General features: G+C 40.9%; 3 protein-coding genes across 3 annotated transcripts in view; 2 read left to right on the top strand and 1 right to left on the bottom strand.

Annotated features, from left to right (window-relative positions):
- igf1ra (insulin-like growth factor 1a receptor) overlaps window positions 1-16,660 on the top strand; it is a 79,860-nt gene extending 63,200 nt beyond the window's left edge. Inside the window, exons 11-21 of the mRNA XM_082538429.1 lie at window positions 578-861; window positions 1,366-1,508; window positions 1,881-2,046; window positions 2,135-2,237; window positions 2,472-2,542; window positions 2,639-2,868; window positions 3,880-3,984; window positions 4,186-4,345; window positions 4,568-4,697; window positions 7,663-7,797; window positions 10,949-16,660. Of these exons, the coding sequence (XP_082394555.1) occupies window positions 578-861; window positions 1,366-1,508; window positions 1,881-2,046; window positions 2,135-2,237; window positions 2,472-2,542; window positions 2,639-2,868; window positions 3,880-3,984; window positions 4,186-4,345; window positions 4,568-4,697; window positions 7,663-7,797; window positions 10,949-11,474 (2,053 nt within the window). The 3' untranslated portion in view covers window positions 11,475-16,660. The remainder of the gene's footprint in view (window positions 1-577; window positions 862-1,365; window positions 1,509-1,880; window positions 2,047-2,134; window positions 2,238-2,471; window positions 2,543-2,638; window positions 2,869-3,879; window positions 3,985-4,185; window positions 4,346-4,567; window positions 4,698-7,662; window positions 7,798-10,948) is intronic.
- Window positions 743-18,462, bottom strand: pgpep1l (pyroglutamyl-peptidase I like). Its single transcript, XM_082538460.1, has 8 exons — window positions 17,721-18,462; window positions 17,586-17,638; window positions 17,404-17,520; window positions 16,999-17,225; window positions 16,733-16,927; window positions 15,467-15,499; window positions 8,467-8,665; window positions 743-855 (listed from the first exon to the last, which is right to left on the bottom strand). The coding sequence occupies exons 1-7, from the start codon at window positions 17,797-17,799 to the stop codon at window positions 8,569-8,571; spliced, it is 801 nt and encodes a 266-aa protein (XP_082394586.1). The 5' UTR covers window positions 17,800-18,462; the 3' UTR covers window positions 743-855; window positions 8,467-8,568.
- A 449-nt stretch (window positions 18,463-18,911) lies between these two features.
- synm (synemin, intermediate filament protein) lies at window positions 18,912-27,214 on the top strand. The gene is made up of 4 exons (XM_082538432.1): window positions 18,912-19,860; window positions 20,709-20,833; window positions 22,579-22,658; window positions 22,829-27,214. Exons 1-4 carry the CDS (start codon window positions 19,063-19,065, stop codon window positions 24,898-24,900), a joined length of 3,075 nt encoding a protein of 1,024 aa, XP_082394558.1. The 5' UTR covers window positions 18,912-19,062; the 3' UTR covers window positions 24,901-27,214.
- The last annotated feature ends 4 nt before the right edge of the window (window positions 27,215-27,218 follow it).

The raw sequence follows: 27,218 nt of genomic DNA, 5'->3' as shown, positions 1-27,218 counted from the left end.
TAACGCTTTTATCTTCTCAGTCACAGCAAGTGCTTTTTTTCTTTGTCTGTCTTATTGACCACCCTGCATCTTTCACAGGTGGACAAGATGTCCTGTGGTATCTCCTACTGCTAAGGTCACAGCTGTCATCGCCTCTTTGCTTTCAATTATGATGATGTCCAGGTCTTGGCAGCTCCACCCAGTATCATATGAACTTTGAGTGAACTGAAGGCTAAACATTACTTTTCAGAGTTTAACCTTTTGGGTTTTTTTGTTTGTTTGTTTTTTATCAGGGGCATGTTGGACATTAGCGTTACTGTCTGTTTTTTGCATTTCTCTGTCAGTCAGCCTCTCAGTGATCTAATGACCTAATAAGCACAGCACAACTGGGAGTAGCAATCACTCCGTGCTTTCCATGAAAGATGTTTAGCTTTGCGCAAACATTTTTTCAGGAGGTATAAACCATCACTGACATGCTACAATAAGGGTTCCAGGACATACAATGCACCTTTTTGTCTTTTGTTTCCCCAGCACTGCTCATTGAATTTTAATGATCTGTGCTACAGGTTTTATATTCAATTGTGTCTTTGTATTTCAGACCTCAAGAGCGTCGGCGCAGAGACCTTTCTGGTACAGCAAACAACACACTGTTTTATGAGGGCGGCAGAGGGAATACCACTCTCGGCGCAGGGGATAACAGTACAGATGGCATTCCTCCTAACGTAGAGTTCCCCTTCACTGAAGACAAGAGCACAACAGAGTATTTAGAGATCCCCAATCTGCGGCCCTTCACCGTCTACCGCATTGATATCCATGCGTGCAACGAGGTGGTGGGGAAGTGCAGCGCTGGAGCTTTCGTCTTCTCCAGGACCAAACCTGCAGGTTAGAAACATAGTAAAAAGCCTGCATTCAACTACCTGTTTTCAGTAATGCTGACAAATATAAAGAGAGTGCATTTCTTTTATTTACCTGAAAAAGTCACAAATATTACTTTTTCCAGTGTTTTTTGGATATCGGGCAAAAAACAGTGGAAAAGGTGTATAATGCTGAAAAACACTTGGTCAAACATCTCACACTTAGTTGGGTTAATTGGAAGGAGGTCGGTACCATGAGTGGGTATAAAACAAAGCTGAGCCTTTCGGAAATAAAGGTGGCGAGGGTTAAAATATAAATATAATATAAAAATATAAAATCTCTCAGTTTTCAAATAGATTGAGGATTTAAAATGACTCCAAGTGATTGTGTTGATTTTGTTTTCATTTACACAGCATCCCTGCTGTTTTTGGTAACATAGTGGTGTGGAAAATGGAAAATGAAATGTGCTGGCACCTTTTCTGAAATTAAATATCCTTGTTTATATTAACGTGGTTGTGCCTGTTCCCCCAGTCAAAGCGGATGACATCCCGGGCAAGGTGATTTTTGAGAGGTGTGACAAAATCGAGGGGTGTGTGGTGCTGCACTGGCCAGAGCCCGTTATGCCCAATGGACTCATCTTGATGTATGAGATCAAGTTCCGCCTGGGTAATGAGGTGAGCTGGACTGGGGTAATTATAGCTTATTATCATAGGTCATTTCCTTTTTCAACATTGAAAAGCCTGGAATCCATGACTATCCAAATATTGTAAACAACTGAAAAGGCTCTCAGTGTTTGCTCAGTGAAGGATTCACATGTTTAAAACGTGCACCAGACTCCAATCATGCTCATGCACGCAGGGCTTAAACACTGAGTAAAACCAAAAACAAATGACAAACTCTACACAATAGAAAGCTGATTGGAGGCCATCAAACCTTATTCACCTGAAATAAGAAACAAGAAATCATATTTTTGATTAGATGAGAACATTAACCCGATGGTATGTTTTCTTCCAAGCAGTAACCAGCGTGTGCTTGTTCTCTTCCAGCCTGAGAAGCACAAGTGTGTGTCGCGACAGGATTACCGCCGGTACAAAGGAGCTCGACTAACCAACCTCGGCTCGGGGAACTACTCCGCCCGAGTGCGTGCCACTTCCCCGGCAGGAAACGGCTCCTGGACAGAAAGTGTTTTCTTCTATGTGTCTCCACCTAAACGTAATGAACTTCTCCCTAATTACATGGAATGCAGAGGAATGAAAAATAAATAGGACTTGACACCATCGGTTTTTATCTTCTCTGACAGGTGATGACGGTGTTACGTTGTATGTGGTCATCATAATTCCCATCATTGTGACAATTTTTGTCGCCGGCCTCATCACCATCCTCTTCTATGTGAACAAAAAGAGGCAAGTATCTTTTTGCAGACGCGCTTTTAAAACTGCCTGACAAAAGTTCTTTGATTAAGCTGTTCTGCCTGGCTATGCTCACGAAGCTTAATGATCAGTGTAATGTTAATCAGCGCTAATAGGTGTTGTTTTCATTAACGTTCCCCTGTGGTAAAGAGTAGACTTCCTCTTGAAAATTGCACACAGCATCTGCAATCAGACTTGCCTGCAGGCTAACTGAGTTTGTGTTAACAGGAACAGTGACAGACTGGGGAACGGCGTCCTGTATGCATCAGTCAATCCAGAGTACCTCAGTGCTACTGAGAGTAAGACTGTTGGATATTTGGTCTATTTTTCATTGGGTTTTTTGGGTGGGGTGTTTAAACTCTGATGGTGACCCGCTGTCTCTTGTGCCACACCAGTGTATGTCCCAGATGAGTGGGAGGTAGCAAGGGAGAAGATCACTATGCACAGGGAACTGGGCCAGGGATCCTTCGGCATGGTGTACGAAGGCATCGCAAAGGGAGTAGTGAAGGACGAACCTGAAACGAGAGTGGCCATCAAGACGGTCAATGAGACGGCCAGCATGAGGGAGCGAATTGAGTTTTTGAACGAGGCCTCTGTCATGAAGGAGTTCAACTGTCACCATGTGGTAAGTTGGACGCGTCATCAAATCCTTACCATCTGGCTCATGTGGTTATTAATAATAAACCAGTGTATTGTCATAATGAATCCAGTCACGAGATGAAATTGATCCTCGCAGACGTAGACTCAAGTACGCTGTGGTTGTCTTTATTCCGACAGCTGCAGCATGACTTGCAGTTCAGACTCCAGGATATACTGTATATTCTCACTTCAGTGTGATCACAACATCAGAAACTGCATAACGTGGATGTGTTGTTAAAGCCTTTTTATTAGTCACTGTTTTGTTTTTTTTAAGGATAAAGATCTTTAACAATGCTCCAAGCAACAACAACAACAAAAAAAAACACATTTAAATTGCAAATGCAGGATGGAGCTGAACTGTAACCTAGTGTGCTTCTGAGTCAGACAACCTACCTTACTGCCTAGTAATTTATTGCTACTGAATGCACTATGTGGTGGTCTTTAATGTTATCTAGATTTAGTGGAAGCCAAACATTTTATTCTAACAAGAAATCACACAAAACCCAACAGTGAGAAAGTCTAGAGAGACTTTTCCTTTGTGGTTTGCTTTGTGGGAGAATGGTGTTGATCAGTGGAAAATACAAAGTGATTTGAGTCAGGACCACTGTAATAGGTGAATACTCACATGTGCAGTAATTTGGATTTGGTGGCATGGCTCTGTTCTGGGGTATTCTTGGCACGAGTTAGGGTGAACAGCAATATGATCCACCAAAGGCAGGCAGGCAGGTTAAAGGTGCCATAAGAGATTTGTAGAAGTGTAGAAGGGTATCATCAATCTGCTGGATCACAGCTGAACTTGACTTGCCTATTTGAATGAACTCTGTGCTGTTTTTTTTTTTTTATAAAAAAAAAACTTTTTTCAGAGCTTAAAGTTTTGAGCATATTTCATATTTTCCTATGTGAACAAAACCTATTTTGAAGTTATATGTAGCATGTATTTTGGACACAGTTTTGTTTTATCAGAGCTGACCCCTCTGCACTGCTGTGATTAATGTAGGTGCGGCTGCTTGGCGTGGTCTCTCAGGGACAGCCAACCTTAGTGATTATGGAGCTGATGACTCGCGGAGATCTCAAGAGCCACCTGCGCTCCCTGCGCAAAGAAGTAAGCAACCTGTCCACGTGTGCACACACACACCTCTGCTCTCTTTCTTAATTTTTACAATTTCTTCTGCCACCCTTATACATCATCCACGCTACGCTTTGTTTCGCTCAGCTGATTAAAGCAGAAAGGCGTGATATGTCGACTGACTGAATAGTGCTTTTCATGGAGTTTCTCTTCTCACCGCCTCTTGCTCTACCGCAGAACGCCACCAGCCAGGTCTTACCCCCACTCAAAAAGATGATCCAGATGGCTGGAGAAATCGCAGACGGTATGGCGTACCTAAACGCCAACAAATTTGTCCACAGAGATCTGGCAGCGAGGAACTGCATGGTAGCAGAGGACTTCACTGTGAAGATTGGAGGTAAGTCAAGTTAATATATTGCCTTCAGCCTCCCCCGCTCTGCCGGCCTTGACAAAAAACTGTTTGGATTTCAGTGTCGGACCCAAGCACGTTAATGTAGATGGACAGAGGGGAGGGAAGAGGTGAGAGGGATAGATGAGCTCTCTGGAGCTTCCTCTCCCACACATAATGAGTGATACTTAGTGGCTTCCTCAACTTCTGCTTTCATTTTTTTTTCTCCAGATTTTGGCATGACCAGAGATATTTATGAGACGGACTACTACCGAAAAGGAGGAAAGGGCCTGCTGCCTGTCCGCTGGATGTCTCCAGAGTCACTGAAAGATGGCGTGTTTACTACAATGTCTGATGTCTGGTATGGCAGCAAATCACTCTTACATATACACAAGCCTGCATTAGACTAGGGCTGCCACAAATGATTATTTTGATAGTCAAATAGTCACCGATTATTTTTGCAATTAGTCGACTAATCAGATCATGCATCCATTGGATGTACAGCTTATTGCACCAGCAGCATCTGCTCTTATATAACTATCATTAGCTTACAGTTTTAAGTGTTTAAGGTGCTAACTAAAAATAAAGACAAGATGATAGTTTATTAAATTTTAATGAAATTTGCAGATTGTTTCGGTGAAGTTTAATAAACTCCTTGCTATCTAAAATATAACAGGACACCGGAGTATATTCTCGAGCATCTCACATTTCTGATAATCAGTTGTCTGCTTGATGTTTATTCAGCTGTGTAAAAACTATAACTTTAAGCTCAGCCAAACCGATTTACTCAGGAACAAATAAAATACTAAAAAAAAAGCCAAACAATAACATTTTTAAGTTATCTAAGTCACTTATATATGTTTCACCTGAGTGGGTTTGAAAACGATTTCCGGTGTTCTCACCGGCTCTAGTGAGCCTGTAACCCCGGCTAGCTATCGAGCTAGTGGGTAACAGACGTCTCCGAAAACGTCGGAGCGCTTTTGAAAACATGTTGTGTCTTGATAAACTGAGCAGATATTTGAGGTTTACACAGCTACATTCTCGCCTGAAAATATGTTAAACGTTTATTTTGTGACCCAGAAAGAATAATAAGAGTAATATTAAAACTAACTAGCTGCTGCCATTGTTGGAAACTGAGCTGGGCTGCGCTATGAATTCTGGGACACAGCTTCTTCTTCTTCTTCTTCTTCAGGGTTTAACGGCAGCTGGCATCCTTGTACATGCAGTGCTGCCATCTTCTGTTTCAGTCCGTTATTACACTCTTAAATCCTACTTATTCCTGCGTCTTTTGGGATCTTACAAAGCTTCAAACGACGCGTCGACTATTAAATCAGTCGTCGACGATTTTGATAGTCGATGTAATCGTGACTAGTCGACTAATTGTGGCAGCCCTACATTAGACATGTATGAACCTCCTTAAATCCAGAAAGATGCTAAGTTTTCCATAACCACCTCAATATTTTTTTTGCCTTTGTCCTTGTGTATACTCTAAAACAGTTCATGCTGTGGCAAAAAACTAGATAATATATTCTTATGATAATTTTCTACTTTAGTTTTTTTTTTTTTTAAATCATGACTACTGTTTCCAAAAGCATCCAAACCTTTGGTTTTCTGGCTGCCTCTTTGGAAATTCCTGGCAAAAAAGTACAGGCCAGGAGTATTCCTCTTCTTCTTTTTTTTCCATTTACTGACAACTCTATTATTCCACTGTTTCGTAGATTCCCAGCCTACAGCACTGCTACTTTTTTCCTGTGTTTTACTACTGTTTACTAGAACCCCCTGCATGTTTGTTTCCCCAAATGTCACGGGTTAGTCCCTAAGAGTGGGCTTAAACTGCTCCAGATGTCTTTAAATGAGAGGTTGCCGTGCCAGCACAAACACACCTCCACAATTTGTGTACTATATCCTCCCCTTTGATGTTGTAAAGAAGTTTAGTGTAAGATAACCCTGATGTCATCATGAGTAGGTGACTGTTTGAGATCCTGGTGTGCAGTATTGTAATAGGCCTATTTTATTTATTTTGTTTTTAAGTTAAGCATACCATTTGAAAATTTGGCTAGCCAAAGTAGTACAGTAAACAAATATTGTGGTCATCGCGAGGCAGTCTTGAAGTTAAACTGAAGAAATACTTCATGCTGAGGTTTTTCCTGCAGTATTGTAATCATGTAAGCTGTGTTACAACATACCGTGCCACACGTCATGAAGTTAAAATAAGAAGCAGGGTAAATGCTCAGTACCAGCTCTCCGACATCCTGCGCTCATTTTGGATTCTAGTGCAGATTATCTGGGGAACTTAAAGTTGCAATATTTAAAATAGCATTCATCTTTTTGGGGAACTTGTGGACAGATATGAGCTAAGGATACATGACACACTCCAAAAAGAAAAGAAAAAAAATGAAGCCTGAAATAAAGTCAGCAGTGTCAGCTCAGCTTGTGCGCTGTTAGTACTGCGATCGATGGATGGCAGTGAGAGTATTTCAGTCCAACACGGACAGAACAAAAAGTCAGAAACTATCGGTTAGCCTTAGATTAAATTTGGTTCAGACATTCACTGCACCCAGGAGATGAATCCCACTTACTGCTTTACAGCCACTTTCTCTGCCTTTTCATCTTCCTTCATCACGAGATCAGAATTTTCAATCTTCTAATACATTTTTTAATGACTACATTCCAGTAAATCTCACCAACTTAACACAATAAACTAAGGCACAGAGCACGCCAAATCAGATACCTGCCTAGCATCAGCCTGTCACTGTGAGCGTGTTATCATGCTGACATCAGTTTTTTTCCCTCTTCTGTATATTAAAAGGCATTTATTACCTTTTCTGTATCAGTCAGTCAGGCTGTTTGACATTTACTCCCTCTAAAACCATTACTAGAATATTCCTCTCTGTTTAGGTTGGACATTTATGCACATCTCAAGCACAACAGCTCTCAAACAAGCACCATATGTGGCTCTTATTAAAAAAGGAATATATGAAAAATATGATTTGTACTTATTGTTTGTATGCAAACAGTGCAGCTCAATTTTGAGTGGAGGGAGTTTTATTTGCTTTTATTAGATGGTTACCAAGTATTACTGGTGAGGCATTTTCAGGTCACCCTGATAACAATTTAGTCACTAACATAATGGATGTCATTTCTTTCAAATTTAGAGCGATGATGTAGGATAGGCTCTTCAAAGTAAAGTTTATTCCTAAGCAATAGAAGAATATGTGTGCTTGATCGATGGTTAAAATAAACGTTTACTGTGGAAGCCGAAAGAGCATCACATAAAATACCACAATATATTACTTGAATATGTTGCCTAATTTTTCTCGCTGCAGGTCATTTGGTGTCGTGCTGTGGGAAATCGCCACCTTAGCTGAACAGCCTTACCAGGGGATGTCCAATGAACAAGTGCTGCGCTTTGTCATGGAGGGAGGACTCTTGGACAAACCTGACAACTGCCCTGACATGCTGTAAGTCTTTCTTTTTTCAAATCTGTGACCCTGCCCTTAAGAACAATAAAACTAAGTAACATCAGCTTGGATTTATGAAGGATATTTTATCCTCTACAGCCGCAGCCACCCATGTCTTCTGTCCTATTAATATTTTGCCCTGTTTTATTTTAAGTTGTGGCTCTGAGTGTGAAGGATATCGTGTGTATAAGTTAAGGTAGAGCCAGGACGAGGGCCGACATTAACGTCACAGGATAAATGTGGTCCGTTGACGACATAGCTTCAGTGGTCAGCTGGCAGTGAGAACCCTGCTCAGCCTTCAGCGCCGGCCCATAGAAGGGATGCCACAATCAGTGTGTGAAAGATGCCCCTCATTCCTACTACGGAGGGAGGTAGTGCCTGTCTGTCAGCGTGGTGGATGAGAAAGTTATCATTATTTAATTTTAAATTAATCAGTCAATCGATCAAACACTTTGGAAGTTAGAGGGGAAAGAAAAGCCCGAGCACAGCCTGCTCGTCGGCATGCAGCGCTGCATACATGCATTTCGATTCTCCGTCTCTGACCTCAATAAGAAGGCATTCTGCTCTCTCCCCTCCCACTCTCCACGGCTGACCTCACCTTAGAAAGAGTGTGAGTAGCAAAAAAAAAGAAAAAAGAAAAAGAGGATCAAGTGTTGTGCAGACACAAACCTCGCGTTTCTATGGCAGCGTGGCTGTTTTGTCCTGATTACAGGAGTGTGTGGATTGTGTTACAGAGGTGGTGGAGTCGGGGCTTAGTAGCACACATGGAAGTCAGGCCACTGTCGATGGTCGCCTCTGCTGTAGTGACTTAATGGAGATTTCCAGAAGATTGCCCAAGTGCAGTGAAGCCAGAGAGTTCATACAAAGACTGAATAGAAAGATACAGAAGAAGTGGAAGTGGGCAGGTTAACACAAACAGGGATGAGTCATATTTCGAGAGCCTTAAATGTCTCCTACTTGTACTGTTTCCTTTGTTTCTCAGGTAGCTTTGGTCACTGATTGTTATTCTCATGTTTCTGTCTAGAGTTTCCCAGAGATAAAAGTTCTTTTCCTCCTTCAGAATTGGAAAATAAATGTGACTAAATTAAACATCATTATTTTTCTGTGGAATATCACTTACACGCTATTATCCGTCAAGGTTTTGCCACGCCGGGGAGGTTGCACGTGTGAAGTTTTTCAGATCTGGCAGGGATTCCTGTTCAGGTTTATTAAGCATTTAGCATAGATGTTTGGAGACTTTTTTGCACTCACACTTGGCCTGAAATTGCATCTGTTTCTGATTTTTATCAAGCTTTGTTGGCCCATCTCTTCTGTGAATATTTTGCTTTATCCAGGCCAGTGAAGATTTTCTTATAATTCTGACACCGACTATCTCATATTTGCTTGTAACCGTCCGTATACAGTATATCGGACAGTGAAGTCAGAATCGGTTTATTGGCCAAGTACGTTAACACACATGAGCTCTCACTATATTTTAATACCGTGCAGATGGCAAATTCGCAGGATAATACAGATACAGACATACAGCCAAGCAAAGATATCGAATCAGCCAGAGCAAATAAAGAAAAACAGAAACAAAAAAGCAGACCCTAGGCAAACCATCCGAGCCGCCATCTCAGTAACTTAATAGCTGCTGCTCAGCTGTATTTATACAGCACATTTGGTGCACTCAAATTTGAATGTGAAGTGATTCAGGGGGAAAAAAAAAAAAAAAAAAAAACACAGCTAAAGAACAAGTGGAGTTTTAATGCAGTGCAAGTAAAGCTCATGTAATCTGTTTTGTGTTGCTCACAGGTCCAATGTTAGTCAGTTTAGCCAAAGCATGTGGCCTGTGGGTCACGATTGGCAGGATGCTGACAAGAAGTCAGGATTTACAGTGTTTGTTTTCTAAATTTGCATCAAGAAGCCTCGTGCGAGACGGTGTCGGAAGTTTGCAGCAGACGGGTTACTCTGGTGCATCGGCCTTACTTCCAAGCGCCGTGCGCCTTTTTCACGGGAGGTCCTTGCTTGCCCGAGCTCGGACATCTGAACGTCAACTTTGAGACACTTCCTGCACATGTGCAAAACAAGTCTGAGCCGCCCCCTGCTGCTTCAGAGCATGAAGCGAGGCACGTGCTTAAGAAAGCTTTACCCATAATTCCTCTGGCGCGGAGAGGAGCTGGCACCCAGCTGCAGAGGTTATTCTAGATGGCAAAGAGACCACTAGGAAAAACAAGACAGAGGGAACAGCAAGAACGGAGCAGCGATGGCCAAGGTGTTTATGTCAGCGGGCCTTAGAGAGTATTCTGAGCTTGTTTGTGTATAATTGGAGCTGTGGTGTGCGGTCCAGCACCACACAAAACTGTAATAATTCTCCCGTTTATGATGTTGTTTTGACATTCCCAAAGCTCGGTTGCTGGCCTGGCACAGTAACCTTAAGTATGATTTACTGTTCTGCTGAGTGCATGCTACATTTCTGATCTTACTGTATTTGTTGTTAAAAAGAAAAAACAAACGGAACCCCCAAAATAGAAGAAAAAAAAAAACGGCAACATTTCAAAACAATTGAACTGGCATAAAAATAGTTTGTGGATTTACTTACTATATTATTGCCACTGAAAGCCTTGTAGCTTGCAGCAACTTTGGAACGCGCGCACATATATTTAGTCTTTTGGCCACAGTCTTACAGGGTTTTAATTATATAATTTTACGGGACAGTACTTAAAGAGAAGGCATGCTCACCAAGATTACCTGCCAACAAACCTGCTTCGAATTAATGAGCAGCTACAAGTGGTAAGGACGGGTATTTACAATAACTACATCCTTTTTTCCCCTCTTTTTTTTTAAAGAAAAAACTGAAGCATAAAATCTAGTGTAGCACACTTTACCAACGCTGATATTACAGTCTCTGTTCTTTCTTCATGATCAGTGTTATGAACTGAGATGTAGTGCCAAAAAGCCCTAAAGGGGCCTTCAGTTTCTCCTGCCACCTGCTGGACAGAAACAAGACTTACAGGGCCACATGCTGTTTTCATCCCTCCTGTCCTTACCGGTTGTAAAGTTTGCTGATATGTTGCAGTTTAAGAAGTTTCTGTTTGTCAGTTCAAGCTGGTGTGTGAGAAATGTTTACACAGAAATGACAAAAATGATGATTTTGTCATTTATCTTTCAGGTTTGAACTGATGCGAATGTGCTGGCAGTATAACCCTAAGATGCGTCCGTCCTTCTTGGAGATCATCAGCAGCATCAAAGACGAACTGGATCCTCCCTTCAGGGAAGTGAGCTTCTTCTACAGCGAGGAGAACAAGCCGCCGGACACAGAGGAGCTGGACATGGAGGTAGAAAACATGGAGAACATTCCACTGGACCCTTCATCCGTGAGGCAGCCGTCGACTGCTGTCATTTCCTCGTCTGGGTGTGCAGGAGGCATGTCTCCTCCTTCTACGCATCAGTTATCCCCCATGCAAGGCCCGAGTACGCCATTACTGGGACCTGTTTCTAACTCTCCTCCCGGCCCACTTGCTTCAGCCTTGGCGTCTCCAGGACTAGCCTTGGACAAGCACTCAGGACATGCTTCGGCCAACGGGCCTGTCGTGGTGCTGCGGCCCAGTTTTGATGAGCTACAACCCTATGCACACATGAACGGGGTCAGAAAGAACGAACGGGCGCTACCACTGCCCCAGTCATCAGCCTGCTGATATCAGACCAGCCCTCTCCTCCTTCCCCTTTTACACAGGGTATCACAGACCTCTCATCTGTCTCTTAAGGAGGGATGGATGAGGTAAGAAATTGCTTTCTTCTACTGTTTGCCAGTAGATGGTCTCTCCACTCTTAAGGTCAAACATAAACTCGGAAGAAATGGAAAACAAGATAGCACAGAGCAATTGGTGGCTCAAGCTCAACACTGGGAAACTCCATCCTGCGCAGCCTGTATCTGAGTCTTTGTTATGTAAGAGTCCTTAAAGAAGGAAAACGATACAGGCATGTATCCTGACTTACAGATTTACACATGAACTTTAAGAAAATCTTCTTTTTTTTTTTTAAAGCATATCTGCCAGCAAAACCAACAGAAGAGCACTTTTTCCTCACGATTTCAGAGGTGATGTGATGGATATTCAAGTGTGTATTTATACACATAATACATAATACAGCATAGCTCCATTTCTAAAATTACTTTCCATCAAAATGACTGTATTCACATGAGCAGACTGCCTCATGTTGCGTGAGGATTAGAAAGGTTCCAACTTTTCTGATCCTCTAAGATCTTTTTTTTTTCATTTTATTTTACTGTTGATGTTTCTATGGGATTTTGTCCTGTGTAGGTCAGAATGGTAGAGGAAGATCTATTTTCTGCCAGACTATTGCCAAATCATGCTTTCTCTTCAGTTTCCTAAAAGGTGTCCCTTCTTACTGACGATTGTGGTTCAGAGTTGTCTGTGTGAAAGATAATGCCAAGATTGCCTGGCTGTTTTCAGTCTTCATGTTTATCTGTCACTGCTCCTGGAGCAGCTGTGTGTAGGAGTTTGCTGCCTTCACCATTGGTTATCACTTATTTTCTATGTTTAACGCAGATTTTACTGGTTCCATCTCAAAACTGAGGACTGGCTGACTTGTTCTCAGCCCATGTAATAATTTTTCTCTTTTTCTGTGTGCACACCAATCACATGGCGGCACAGTGGTATAGTGGTAAGAGCTGTCGCCTCACAAAGTAGAAGGTTCTGTGTTCAAACGCTGGCTGCAGACACTGTGTGGAGTTGACATGTTTTCCCTGTGCCTCTGTGGGTTCTCTCCAGGTACTCTGGCTTCTCCCCACAGTCCAAAGACGTGCATGTTAGGTCAATTGGTGTTTCTAAATTGGCCACGGATGTCTGCTACAGCCTGCATCCATGGCTATTTAAAATGTGACTGAGTGGTCAGCAAGACTAATAAAGCACTAAATATGTGAGAGCATTACAAACACCTGACAGATTTTCAGAAAAAGAGAAAAGCCGTGGTGCTGATTGGCTAATCAAAAGTTTGCTTGCCCACCTACATGCCCTTCATTACTTTCATCTTTCAAACATCTGAGGGAAGAAGGCATGTGATTGAAGCACAGCCAACTCTGAGTCACAGCCTCTGTCTTTGTTTAATTTATTTTAAAAAAGAAAAAAGAAAAAAAAAAAGACTGAAAACATCAAAGCATCAGAAGGTCGCACTTCAAATGAGCAAATCACTGAACTTTATACTTTACGAATACAACTCTGGCTCCACTTTGACTTCTTCTAACCTTTTTTTTCTGAGATTTTCAATTGTGCATTTCACAGTGGGAGGTGAACATGGTTCGCCGGCACTGCTGTACCGAATACAACGCAAGAGACAGAAAATGAGGTGATTTTAGTAGCCTAGAGACAGCTTTCAAGTCACAGGTGGTCTCTTTTTAGAACAGTCAATAGTTTATCTACATTTCAAACACATATAAAGGTCTTACAGTTGTATTTTTGACTGCAGGATCGTTTTTATACACTCATTGGTTTTTGTCACTTTTTTAAAACCTTTTTACGGTTAAAAAATGTTTGCCTCTATGTCTGTACAGAACAAAGCTGCTATTTTATTCTTTTCCTCTTTTGGATGAGATATATATATATATATATATATATATATATATATATATATCATCCAATATATATATAAAGAAATCCTTCAGGTTTGGTATTTTATGGTCTCCACAACAGTCCATTTCTAATACCCTTAAACTGTTCAGAAAATATCCAATTTAAATCACAAAACGTGACCCCCGAAAGGTTTTCTGCAACACTACATTTTGTTAATTGCCTTTTCTTTTTATGAAATGTTTCTTTCTCTATTTCTGGATGTCTATATTATTATTATTATTATTATTAATGTTATTATTATTTAGAACGGACACCTTGGCTCAGTCTGTGAGCAGAGCGTGTACTTTCTGCATCCCTTTTTTTGTACTTTATTGTCTAGCACTGCGCCTGGCATTGGCCACTAGGTGCGACTCGATCTCAGGTCAAAGTTAAGGCTTTGCTTTCTCCACACATTCTCACAACATCATCCTGTACTTGCTTCACCATTTCCTCCTCCTTTCCTGCTCCTGATCATCATGACCCCCCCCCCTTCTGAAGTCAGGATAAGTTCCAGTATACGAGATATTTACCAGATCTGGTATTTTAACCCATCCACGTCCTGCCTCGTTTTTTTCCGATTAGATAGGGCTAAATTAAGTTGTCTCGTTTGCCTTAATATATGCCAACCATCTTTTAACCGTTTCACTTCTACTCCCTCCTCTAGCTCAGTGTTCCCTCTGCTGATTTCCTTTCTTCAGACTTATTGTTTAATCTTCACGACGACTGCTTCTTAAAACCAAATAAAGGATGGGTTAAAATCCAGGGAAGGGAACGCATTTCAATGTCACGAATGGCTGAATACTGAAAGTGTTTTGAAGGATTTCTGCTCATGTTACCTGGTGATTCCCCTTCCCCTTCTTTTATTTTATTTTTTTCTGTAGAAATGTTATTTATTTCTTCTTCTTTTTTTTTTTCCTTTTGTGATATCAGTTTAAATCACTGTATAAATGCCCCATGATTCAGTATAAAGTTGGATTTTTTTGTATGCATTTTCTTTGGTGTCATGACTGGGGGACTTAAAACCTTTTCTTTTTCCCCCCCCTTTAAGTATATCTACCTCACTCTTTTTAAATATATGTATGCGTATGGAAAACAAATACATCTCACTCTTTCTCGTTTTTTTTTTAAACCCCCACAGGGATCTAGATAAACCTCACGAAGCGGACTAACACAGGAGATGGAATGGAAGTGTTGTTAAGTTACCCCGGCCATTTCTGGCCCAGCGGGTTAAAGCTTTTAGAAAAAAAAAGGCCCGCGCGTTTGCTCAAATTGAACAGCAGCCGTTAGTACGGTGTAGTTTTGCTCTCAATGTTAAATGTAAATGAGTATTTATGTGAGGACATCAATCTACACTGTATTTTAACCGAGGCAGGTGCAGTATGTGATAAGACAGGAGGCCAGGGCTCAACACCACACATTCCATCTCCAAACATAAATGTCACAACCTCAAATCCTCAAAAGACAAAAACTTTTAATTTTTCCTCTTCTAAAATGCTTTTATATAAAAGTCTAAAATAAAAAATGTATATACATACATATATATATATAGATAGATATAAAACGGGAAATATTTAAAAAGGGAAACTTTTTCATCACCTCCAATAAAACAATTTGACCTGCAGCCTGTGATGCTGCGAGCATACGGTGCAACTCCACCTCTCACTTTATTCCAAGCAAACAGATGGCATTCACTTTTTCAGAACAACAACAACAAAAACTAGATAGTTGTGAACTTTCCATAATATGGGGAAAGCAGCCTCCTACGTATTTCTAACTTCTGTAGGAACCCCTAAATCAATGATTTCCACGTTGGAATCACAAGAGCAGTAAAACAGTGTCATTTTCTACCCTTATAAACTCTTCGTGGTTATGTGAATGTCATCATCCCCCTTCCCCTTCCTTCCCAGTCTGAATGCCAAGACATTCTGACCCCAGCGTTCATTTCCACTCTCGTTATCGGTGCCACTCCCTCACTGTCCGTTCAGAGTTGTTTTGCTCTATCAAAAGTCAAGTCTGCAACCCCCGTTTTTTTTGTCTGGCCCGTTGTAACTGATACTTACAGTAATGCTGCTGGTTCAGTCACCTCAGTAGATCTTATTTTGTCACCACAAAATAGGAGGGGAAAAAAAGAGAGAGAACAAGCGTGAAAAGGTGGCAAAGTAGCTTTTACATCTCAAAGCGTCTCATTAAAAAACAAAAACAAAAGAAACCTCAGTGCTACTTTTTAACTCGCAGTGGCTACTTGGCGAGCGTTAACTCAGTGCAAGGGCTGATGGGCTGGGAACATTAGATAATTTGCATTTATATGAATACCCAAAAGCAATAAGAAAAGAAAATGGGATCACAGATAGGCAACCAGGTAACTTCTAATGTGAAATTTGGGTGCTCAATTAAAGTTCTTGGTAAATAAAAAAAATAGATAAAACTGTCTGATTGCTGTTTAATATCACAACGGTTTAAAAATCACCACTGACAAGCAAACAGCTTAGGTAGTTACTTAACATATCTATGCATTTCTGTTTTTGTTTTTTTGCTGTATTATGGTATATGTCAACTTTCCAGTTCTGAGAGTAGACACTGATCTGTTCTGAGGTGAATAGCTGTTGAATAACTAGTTACCATTAGATCACGAACCTGTCAAAGCTTACAACATTTACAATGAACTCGTGGACATGTATAGGACAGGGATGTTGCGTAGATTTACGGGTAGTCACGGTGAAGAGTAATCATGGTTAGAAAAAGACGATAGTTTACAGCTTCACGCGATACTTTTTTTTTTTTTTGCGTTACCTTAGGCTTAAACAGCATAAATATACACTACAGTTTAGTCGTCTGTCAACATTTCAATTCTTCAGAATGTTCTTCGTGCAAATGTCAGGTTTATGGAGAATGCATCAGTGCATTTAAACTGCAATAATAAGTTTGAGGTTCATCATCATCCTGCGCCTCTGTTTTTAATGATTTGCATTCCTGTACCTTCTGAGGGGCCTTGGTCTACTACTACTATTATTTTATTATGATGCTTTCACAAAATCTGTGTGTTCATTAGATTGGGGAAAGAAATAATCAAAACGAAAAATCACTAGACTGTCTTCTTTCAAGCTCTATATCTGAGGCCTCAAAGTTTTTCACACCTATAGCTGAGATGGTGTATTTTTTAAAACACCTTCTCTGAATATGTATCTGAGAATTTCTTGTATTTTCTTTCTCTTTTTTTTTTTTGCTGAAATTTTGAATAAATAAATGAATGAGAACTACGAATGCCTGCTATATTTAATTTTCCATTCACACCAATCAGTGGGTATCTGCTATGGATCACGATCTACCTCATTGACACAAAAGGGGGAACTCCTGTTTTTGAATGCTCCTCCAGCTGTTCCAGGATCTTCTGAATGAGGGCTTGCAGCAGAGGCACCAGTCTGTCAGCTGAGGCCAAGGTACCAGATGTGGGTATATGGATGAGGGCTGCTCTCCCCTGACCATGATACAGTGAGCAGTAATATGCAAAATCGCACAGGTACCTAAAAAGAAGAAATCAGCCATTATCTCATATTCAAGAGTGACTCTTGATCGTGCTGGAACACTTGCCTACCTGCCAGCATCTCTTGAATAAACTACATTCATCCCTGCTTGTCTGAAGTGCTTTGAGACTGCCCTCATGTTAATGACTGACTCCAGCTTCTGTGCCCCCCCTTCGACGCAGCAGCGAGTCTCTGGACAGTAGCCGCAGACATCTCGGTCTCTGTAGCCAGTGTTCTTCCCCGTTTGCTCCAAAATCACCACACTGGAGCCTCTGGCCAAACCCAGATGTACAGCAAACTGAAGTAAATGCACACAAACACAAGAGTGAGTTATTCACCTTGTGGTGGGATTTCTTTATTATTTATTTTTCATATTTGGAAGAAGCACAATAAACATTTTGGAAATCTATTGACAGAATTAAGTTTTAAACTAATAAGGTGATCAGTCTACAAGTCACATTTCGCTTTATTTTTACCTTTGGGTTAAGAGTGTGCCAGAGCTCACCAATAACTTTCTGGGTTTTCAAGTAACTCACTGGTAACTCCCTCACATGGACGTCAACATTCTCCCCCAGTCCGATCAGTTTCAACCCCTGCAATCATTTTTCAAATGAGTTATTTTCAGACTCAGTCAGCCGGTGGCGTTGATCGTTATTACCTTGGCGGCTTCCCAGCTGGTGTTGGTCAAGAACTGTCGAAAAGGTCCAAAACCTTAAAAGTAAATCGAATTTGCCAATTCAAAATAAAAGTCGGTCCGGTGCGATTATGGAGGACATGAACATTTACAGTTTACCTGTAACGACCACAGTTTCGCTTTTATTCATAGCCGAACCGAGATTGCAGCGCCTGTAACGGCAGTTCAGGGATTTCATGCAAGGATACTAAAACGTAGATAGATTTTCTTTAGCTTTCGCTATTCGTTTACTGTCCGCTTGGGGGCGCTCATCTCTGATAAATGTGATGCCCCTGTGAGGGTGATGCATTCAGGTGTCTCAGGAAAGTTATGCCATCCACAAATCATATTGAACTTAAAACAGCGAGACAGACTAGCATTTGTACTCTCAATAACACTTGCAGGCAATTTAGAATCACCAAAAGTCACCAACCCCACTAAGTGCATGTCTTTGGACTATGGGAGGAATCTGGAGAGAACATGAACAAGACCTTCTTGCTGTGAGGAAACAGAGCTACCCACTGCGCCACTGTGTGTACGTTGTATTTATCCATATTAACTACTTTCTTGCACAATCTCAGTTTACCTTTTACTTTCCTTCAACTTAACCTTAAATCGCTGTTGGATATATTTAAAGTTCTTGCACTCTCACAGAATCAAGCCATCACTATGTTCTGCCTCTGGCACATTTACTTTAACTTGTGTTTATTTATTGTAGGATGTTCTATTTTTAAATATTTACCCTGGTGCTGTAACACAATAACTTCCCATGCAGGGTGAAGAATCTATCGGTCTATTATGGCAAGTAAACAACAAAGGCAAGCACTTCATTGAAAGAGTAAATCTTCTGAATTAAAAAGTATTAGGGTAAAAAAGATTCAATTAAAATTAACAAAGCAAAATGAAAAAGCAAATTTACCAAATCTGCAAACTAGACGCTTACGACATCAGTGGGAATATATTTTAAGTGTAACACACATTCTAAATAATATATATTTATACATTCTAATATGGAGCTATATTATAGCTGCAGTTAAATGTAGACTGGCTTTTACATGTGGGAGAAAAAGCCAAAAGGTAAATGTAGCCAAAACCAATATACTGTGTTTAAACCTCAATTATTATCATTTTTTAACTCGTGTACGTTTCTTTTTAGCTTGTCCTTTCTTTTATTTATAGTTGCGGTGAGTTTAGCATTATAGTATTTCAGAGAGCACTTAAACGCAACATAACAACGGACAGGGACGGAGGGACACGCTCGGGACGCTGCTATGATGCAGCAAAGGACCCGCCCTCCTCCTCCTCCTGCACTTGTCAAAGGCCACCGATCACAAATTACATCACAGTCGCGCCCACGGACGAAGACGCAAATTGATGCCGGGAGAATCCGTCTCCTAAATAATAAATAAAATCACCGGACATTTTTCTCCATCTAACTTAACAGAGATAATTAGTTACCACAATGCTCCCTTTCAAGAGAACTTTTGAGAGCGAGAAGCACCAGCTGCAGGAGCTCAACAGCAGACTTACCCAGTATCTATCCAGAACCAAGCAGCTGGAGCAAGAAAACGCGCATCTCATTGCTGAAATAAATAAACTGAGACAGGTGAGGACTACCGGATGGGAAACTAAGTACAGGGCTGAGATGCAGGACCTGCGGAGAATGGTGGGGCAGCTGTCGTTTGAAAAGTCCCAGGCTGAGATGGAGAGGGAGAAGCTATGGCGGGAGTTGCAGATGATCCAGAGTCTGTGCAGCGAGCAGACCGATGTGTGCCGGGACGTCAGCGGCGAACTAAAGAACTGCGAGCAGGAGCTTCATCACGCTCACAAAACCAACAGCGAACTCCAGCAGCGGCTGCTGCAACTAGAGAACGAGTATAAACGCTTAGAGGATGCACACAGGGAAGAAGTGAGCCGCCTTTGCAGTCAGGTGGAGTCCCGAGTGGCACCCATCATCAGGCAAACTTATCGTGGGCCTCCGGTGGTCTCCGTGGAAGAGGTGCAGGAGTATGCCCACGGTATGTCCGAAGGATGGATTCAGACCTTCGAAATGTACCAGAAGACGGTAGAAGACATGGAGCAGTCAATTAAAGCGGACCAGGCAATGCTGAACGACATGCAGAGGGAAAAGATGCTGTATGCGTCCGAGTTGGACAAATTACGCACGGAAGCGGAAAAACAAGGGCAGATTCAAATGCGACTTGAGGAGCAACTGATGCACATGCAGGAAAAATTCCGTGTGGACTACAGTCAGTATCAGGTAAGGACGAATTAATTGTGCTACAGTAGAAGAAATGTTTAATTTGGCATTGTTTGATTCGTTTTATCAACAAACAAACAAACGAAAAACCACTTTCAGTAAACCCCGCAAAATAAGCTCTAATTTTGGAGACGGGGGAGCGGCTTGTCCCTTGCTGCCCTGCCACACCCACTGTCCTTAAAGGTACTCATGCAGCTGCAGCTCACAGTGGCTGCTACAAATGTTTTCGATCTTTCTAATAATGTGAAATTTACATTCACATTTACATTCACATTCCAATAATGTGAAATTTATATATATATACACACGCTGCACCATTCTGGCGTCTGTACCAAAACGCTACACAATAAATAAGGAGGGGTCATTATTCAACAGTGAGCAAGGCCTGTCAAGTTTATGTACCCATAACTAAAAAATATGGATTGTGCACAACATTTGACGTCAGTATACCAGGACAGCATAGCTCCATTAGCTGGACAAACGCTATACTTCCGCCCTAATACCGTCCAACTGCTAGATTACACCAGCCACTTAAACCAATTAGCTGTCAGACTGACAAATCCTTATTAGCCTGAAGATGCAGTCTAAAGCAGGCCAGTCAGTTACATACCACTTCTCTTTCCACCCACTGCAGGGCTGTCTTCAGTAAAGTCACACCAAATACATTCCTCTGTTTATCTGTATGTAAGGAAGGCAAATGTTAACATTACTGGAGAGGGTTTATGCACAATACACAAAGCACTACTTGAGAGGACACGCCTAAAAACTTCAAATCTGTTAAGAGCACTAAAAGCTGCCTTGAGATGAATTATGGTTTCCTGTTTTTGCTTTTCCCCCCCTGCCATCAGATGACTATTGAACAGCTGGAGCATGAGAGGAATGTGATGGCTGATGTTATAGCACAAAAAATGAGAGAGCATCAGCAGCTTCTCCAGGTGAAGATGGATCTAGGAATGGAGGTTGCTACTTACAGGTGATGAAACCATTTAGTTTGTTCATTTTTTGTCTAAATAAATGAAATGGATATTTTATGTCACGTCAAGTTTAAGTCTTTTCCCAGAAGCCATTTTTACTTGTGTTAGCATGAAAAGCACAGATGGCACGAATAAAAACACTATGAGAGACAATCAGCAGTCAGCGTTATGCAACTCTTCAGTAAGCCTTTATTATGTGATATGAACCATACCTGGGTGCTAGAACCACATAGGAGTATGTGTTTCACTGCTTCCCTTACTGTGAGGGGAAATGTCTTCCATAGAAGAAGTACATGTGGCGTCTTAAATGTTTTAGAGACACGTTTAATACAAGGAAAAGCTGTCAGATGCTTTTTGCAAAGGTGTTGCTAACAGTCAGTCTACTTTAAAAAGTGTAAGCTACAACAATTTTGAACGATTTTTGTGTTGTTCATGAAGAACTCCTTTGGGGAATGAGCGCATGTGAAAACAGAGACAGTAATGGTTATTTGTTTGGAATCATTATTTTTTTTCTTTTCTTAAGAAACAATTGTAGAAAACATTGTAGAAACAATGGCTAAAATGCAGAAGCTTTCTTTATTCTGAGATATTTCTATGGTTTTGAAATCAGATTACTGATTAAACCAGCCCAAATACCTCTTCAAGTTAATCTTAACTCAATTAACTTCATAATTTACATAAGGAGACATACTTTGCTTGCTCATCCCTGGTTTTGGCACTAATTGCTCAAATCTAAGATCTCAAACAAAAGTCACATTAAGCTAATATAGCTTGGATTCATATTTTCCATTGTTCACTCACACCCCACCTGCAGTGGCTCCATGCACCAACAGTGGAGACTGCTGTACAGTTTAAAAAACCCCGAGCTGCTTAACAGAAAATTAGTGTCTGACAAGGTTACATAAATACTACACATACTATAGATGATTCTTAAGTAAAGCTGTTAGAGCATATTGTGTGAAGGAGGACTGATTTTATAAGCAATAACTTGTCTTGTTATAGCACTCAGTGTGTTGGCTTCATGTTCATGACACAGGGAGATGCTAAGATCTCAAAGCTCTTTATAAAACAGTGGGTAAACACTGTACTGGAATGTTATATCAATGTACCCTTGACATATTATAACCTCTTGCCTCATATTGACCTACATTTAAACAGACTTATATCAAAGATGGTGATAGATATTAGCATTTTAGCTTTAGCTTGCCTCTATATGGCAGGCTCTCCACAGGCACAACTGGTTTGTTTTGAACTTTTGGAATAGACAGAATACCTTATTAGAGACGTGGCAGCGGCATTTGTTTTTGTATGTGTCACGTGTCCGTTTTTGCTCTGGGATTCACAGGGAAGCATAGACAGCCATGCTTTGTGGGCGTTATTTTTAGGCCAGTCTTTCGGAAGGCACTCTCCAGAGAAGTTGCTCGTTTCATTTGCTATTGTATGTCTGTTGAAGCATGGCCAAGGAAAGGTGAGCTGTTTCAAATACTAGTAATGCATCGATATTAAATGACGGTGGCTTATTTGAATTTTTAAGACTACTACCCTATATGGTCAGGTACAGCATTCATGCCTTCTCGTAAGCCAGTTGTGTTTAGTTTGAGAGGGTTGAAATGGCAGAGCTGAAGGATGTACACGATCCCATGAGGTACTTGTCTTTGATGTTTTGAAAATATTTGAGAAATTAACTTGAGTTAGGACCTTTTTGCCCCTGTCTTCATATGTAATTTGCCTTGTCTCTGTTTAGGGCTCTTCTGGAGGGTGAGCGAATCAGTCTGCAAGATGCTCATAAGCGAGTGAATCAACATCAAAGAGAAAGAATAATAGGTATGTTTCTCAGTTATTTTTATTGATGTGATAATGATGGGAAAACACTGCAAGACTGGTTTCTACTTGGATAAATCATTTACACATTTATTAAGCAAAACTGAAAACAAAATGTCAATTCCTCAAATAATTATTACTAATTACTTCTTTACTAATTACTTTTGACTCAGATATCAAAATGCCTGCCCGACGCTATACTCCAAGAGCTTCCACCTTAACCACCAAACAGCACATGGATGTAAGGTACATGCCATCGACTTCAAGCTTGAGAAGAGCCCCCATCCCTTCCTCTGGGTCCATAAGTCCGTCTAGGGTCATCCCTATTTCAGTTACAGGAAGAGCTCGCCATCAGAGTCCGGCATCCAGAAGGGATATGATCTCATTTAACAAAGCTCGGGCAGCTGCTTCTGCCTCTGCTACTACCATTACCACCACCAGTACTACAACCAAAGATAAGCAAGCAGGCCATAGTGAAAACCAAGTCAGTCGGAGTGTACCAAAAAGAACAGCAGAAGAGCAAACTGTGAAACTCATCTGGCTCCCACACACAGAGGGCCAGATGAGTCCTGACAAGTCTTCTACTCCTGATACCAAATCAGTAAGAGTGGTGTCACCATCAATGAAGAGCCTAGTTACGGAAACCGAGACCGAAAGCAAGAAGTATGTGTCAGATGAAAAAGAAAAAGGCCCCGTTGTCGACGGCAAGGTCAAAGACAAAGGAAGAACAGAGTTTACAATAGGCCCAGCTGAGAAAAAGATATTAGACTCTGTGTCTGTAGAAGAAATAATTGAGAAAGTGATAAAACCAGCAGGTTTGGAAGCCAAGGTCTGTTCAGCAGGAGATTCAAAAGTCAGATATCACGTGGAGAAAACTGAGCAGGAGGATGGCACAACTAAAACACAAATCGTGCTGGAGTCCAAAGTGGAGGAAGAGCTGGATGTTTCTCAGGACAATGCCCTGGAAGAACTGTTGAAACAAGGTGTGAAGAAAGTGTCACTAGAGGACATCAAGGACACAGCAACAGGAAGCATGGTCAAGAACCTGCTGAGTGGCTTGCAAGGAGGAGGGGACTTACAAAATAAGTCAGTCAATGTGGAAATCATCGAGGAACCAGTGGAGTCTTACAGTGATGAAGAACTTGAGGCTGAGCAGAAGTCCGGGTTGACTTTTCATGAGCCTTCTGCATATTTTGAAGTTGAGGAGCCAGAAAATATCCCTCATGGCATTCAAGGTAGCAGGGGGGATGATAATGTCATGAAATCCAACACAGATGAGTCAAAGTTTGGATCTGTACAAGTCCAAGAGGTCTCTAGAGAGAGTGAATATCCACATTTCTCCCATGATCAAGAGTCTCATGAGTATTTTGTCTCCACACCAGATGAAAATCTTTCTGAATCTGAGGAGGGTGGCGGGATAACCTCATATGGCCATTATGGAATTGTAGATGACCTGTCGGATGAGAGGTATTATCAAGATGATGGCCTTCCCCAGAAAAAAGTGACTGTAAAAGAAAGTGATGAATATGAGTTTATGTCAGGTGACCGGTTGTTTGCCAAAGAGAGTTTTCCAGAGTGCATAATAGAAGAAGAGGTTCGGGTCTCACCTGTAGTGCAAGAGGCAGTGCTTGAGTACCTGAGAGAAGACTCTTTGGAGCCCAAAGAGCAGCTGAAAGGAGCTCTTGAGAAGCTACAAAGTTCAGTGTCGGGACCACTGAAAGAGGAGTTAGCTTTCCTCACCAGAGTGAGTAGTGAAAGTCCAGAGAATGTAGCCGTCGGTGTCAAAAGAGTGGAACAGTCCACTGACAATGGAACCATGACTATAGTTGCAGAGCTAAATGTTTCTCAAACCCTGGAAGAATCTGGGCTGCTGGAAGGAGATGACCTATCTGAAGATCAGATCATGGCAGCGCTCAAGTCTTCTAACATAGGGATCGAGAAAGCCTTCCAGAGTGGGGCGGGAGGAGGATACAGCATTAGAGTTTCCAGAGAAGATAATGTTGCTCATAGCGTGGAGTATGGCGACTTCAGCGACAAAGGAGAATCTGCATCTGAAATCAGTGAGAAACATTTTAAACTGGGGCCATCAGACAAGTCATTTTCCTTCCAGATGGATGTACACGGTGGCCATGACGAGGCTGCCTCAGAGCAAGAGCTGCAGCCTCCAGTCCTGGAGATGCCAGTGAAGATTTCACAGGAGAAAAGAATCGCAACAGTTTACCTTGAAAGCCCTTCTAATGACTAAGAACTAAATCTGATTACTTTTTTCAAATTGAATAATTGCCAGTGCATTACGGTATGTTTACTTAAACATACAAAGCATATACTAATGGTGATTGCAGGAACTGTATTCATGCTATTTTTCAAGTAAACAAGCGTACTTATAATCCATAAGACTAGATTACCTAAAACAGAGTACTAGCTATTTAGTTAAAAGTATCTGATTTTCATATATGAATTTTTCTTTTTGCCATTGACTGCAGAGATCCCTGTGGGCTAGATTGTGTAAGGACTGAAACATCTACATATTGTAGCCATATTTAATGGTAGGCAATGCTGTGTGCTGTACTAGTATGTTTGGCTTTTCATAAGGTGCAGTTTGAATATCCTTGATTATTCTCTTTATAGTGCTTCATTTTGTATTAACCTACACTTAACAGCTTAAACAGCTCATTCTACAGTTTACAGCATATAATCCACCCAACCATCATGTCGTGGCTGTACTTGCCATGATGTTAAGTCTCCTTGGTCAGCATTTATTGCTCTCTGGGTTACAAGGTGCTGTGCACTGTTTGCAGAATAGGGCTTTAATTTTTTATGTTTTGAGCACCTCTAGAAAATGGAATGATGTTAGTACACAGCACATGCTGGAACACAGTGGTTTATATTAACAAGTCATTGCTAACATGTGTTCAAGACTGTTGACCTTGTGACTGAGGATAATATCATGAGAGTTAAAAAAAAAAAAGAAGATCTATTTGCTTTAGAATTTGTCTTAACAAAGCTCTTGTGAAGCTTAAAAGTGATTTCTTGGGGTTTCTAGGGACGGCGCAGTGGTTAGCACTGTTGCCTCACAGCAAGAAGGTCCAGATTTCAACTCCACCATCTGGCTGGGGACTGTCTATGTGGAGTTGGTTAGGTTAACTGATGATTCTAAATTGCCCATAGGTGTAAATGTGTAACTGTCCAATGTGTATCCTGCCACTCGCCCTATGACAGCAGGGATAGGCTCCAGCACCCCCAAGGGAGAAGCATGTTTTTAAAAAATAAAACAAAAAGTCTATTTTAACATGTGCCAAACATTTGTAAATTGCAAACAGTTAAGATTTTGTTTTGAGCATATAATTGGGGGTAACACTGCATTTGGAATTCTAAATGGGACCATTTAGAATTCCAAACATGGCTGTCAAGTTGAAAACAATATCCAGATAAAACGATTAAAGTAGCAGCAGAGGTGTTTTGCATTAAAAGGATGTTGCAGTGATGAAAAAGTAATCACACATAGGTTTGATCTTTGTCATGTATAGCACTTATGGCTTGTCCACAGCTGTTGGCTTTCAGTGTTGGCTTGAAGGATTCAACTTTGCTCTGACCTACGAGTGTGTTTATAACCGCACCTATTTTTGGATCATCAGCTTAGCATTGAGTGTTGACTAGAGTTTGTTGTGTTGTGTATGCGTTACAGAGACAGAAATGAAATAGCATGTGTACCGTCTGGTTATTTTTTTTGCTTATTTTCTCTAACAGCGGCTGTATAATTTACTTCTAACTACTGAAAAGTCTTTGCAAGTCAACTTTCTGGTATGATGGTAAAGCAATCCAAAAATACAACATCTGGCATGAATGCCATGCTTTTACAAATAAAATAAATTAGCAATCTACAAAAAGAACCCTTCATTTCATGATTTGTTGTGATTTACTCTTTAAACTCAAACACTCCTATATCAGTGCACCTAAAGTGTTTGTTATTAATCTTTATGCGGTTATTATCTCATTAGTGAATGAGTGACTAATACAGTGTTTAATAAAGGTCAAATGGAGAGACTGAAATCATTGATTTATTCTGAATTCTTTTGAGACCATTGCTTATATTGGTACTAATTCCAGTCCTTAGATGAAAATTGCCCCAATATTATAACATCATTAAAAAATATTATGTGTATGTTTTGTTTGAGTATTTATTTAGACTTTACTTTCTTCACCTAAAGTGCAAATTGACAAAAAATCAAGTACTGCCAGATGACAAAAACCATTTAGTTACAAAAACCATCATGACGGAATATCAACCGTTGGCTTAAACTTTAAACCACACTGAAAACAAACAAAACAAGTGTGTTCAGTTATGAAGTTTTAATTATTACCACTGGATGGTACAAGTGGAAAGATTAGAGGTCGTTTTCCTTTTACCTTTCTTCTCAGCCACCTCTGGTGCCCTGAGAAACATAGAGGACACAGTTGCTTTACTAAAACATGAAACATGAGCTGCATTCTTATAAGTGTCTGTTAGGTTTACCCTAATGTAATCATATTATCAAAAAGAAATAAATGGTAAGTGTTGACTGG

This window comes from Aulonocara stuartgranti (genome assembly GCF_965226115.1).
Source record: "Aulonocara stuartgranti genome assembly, chromosome: 7".
NCBI lineage: Eukaryota > Metazoa > Chordata > Actinopteri > Cichliformes > Cichlidae > Aulonocara > Aulonocara stuartgranti.
This window is presented reverse-complemented; position numbering and strand designations above follow the sequence as displayed.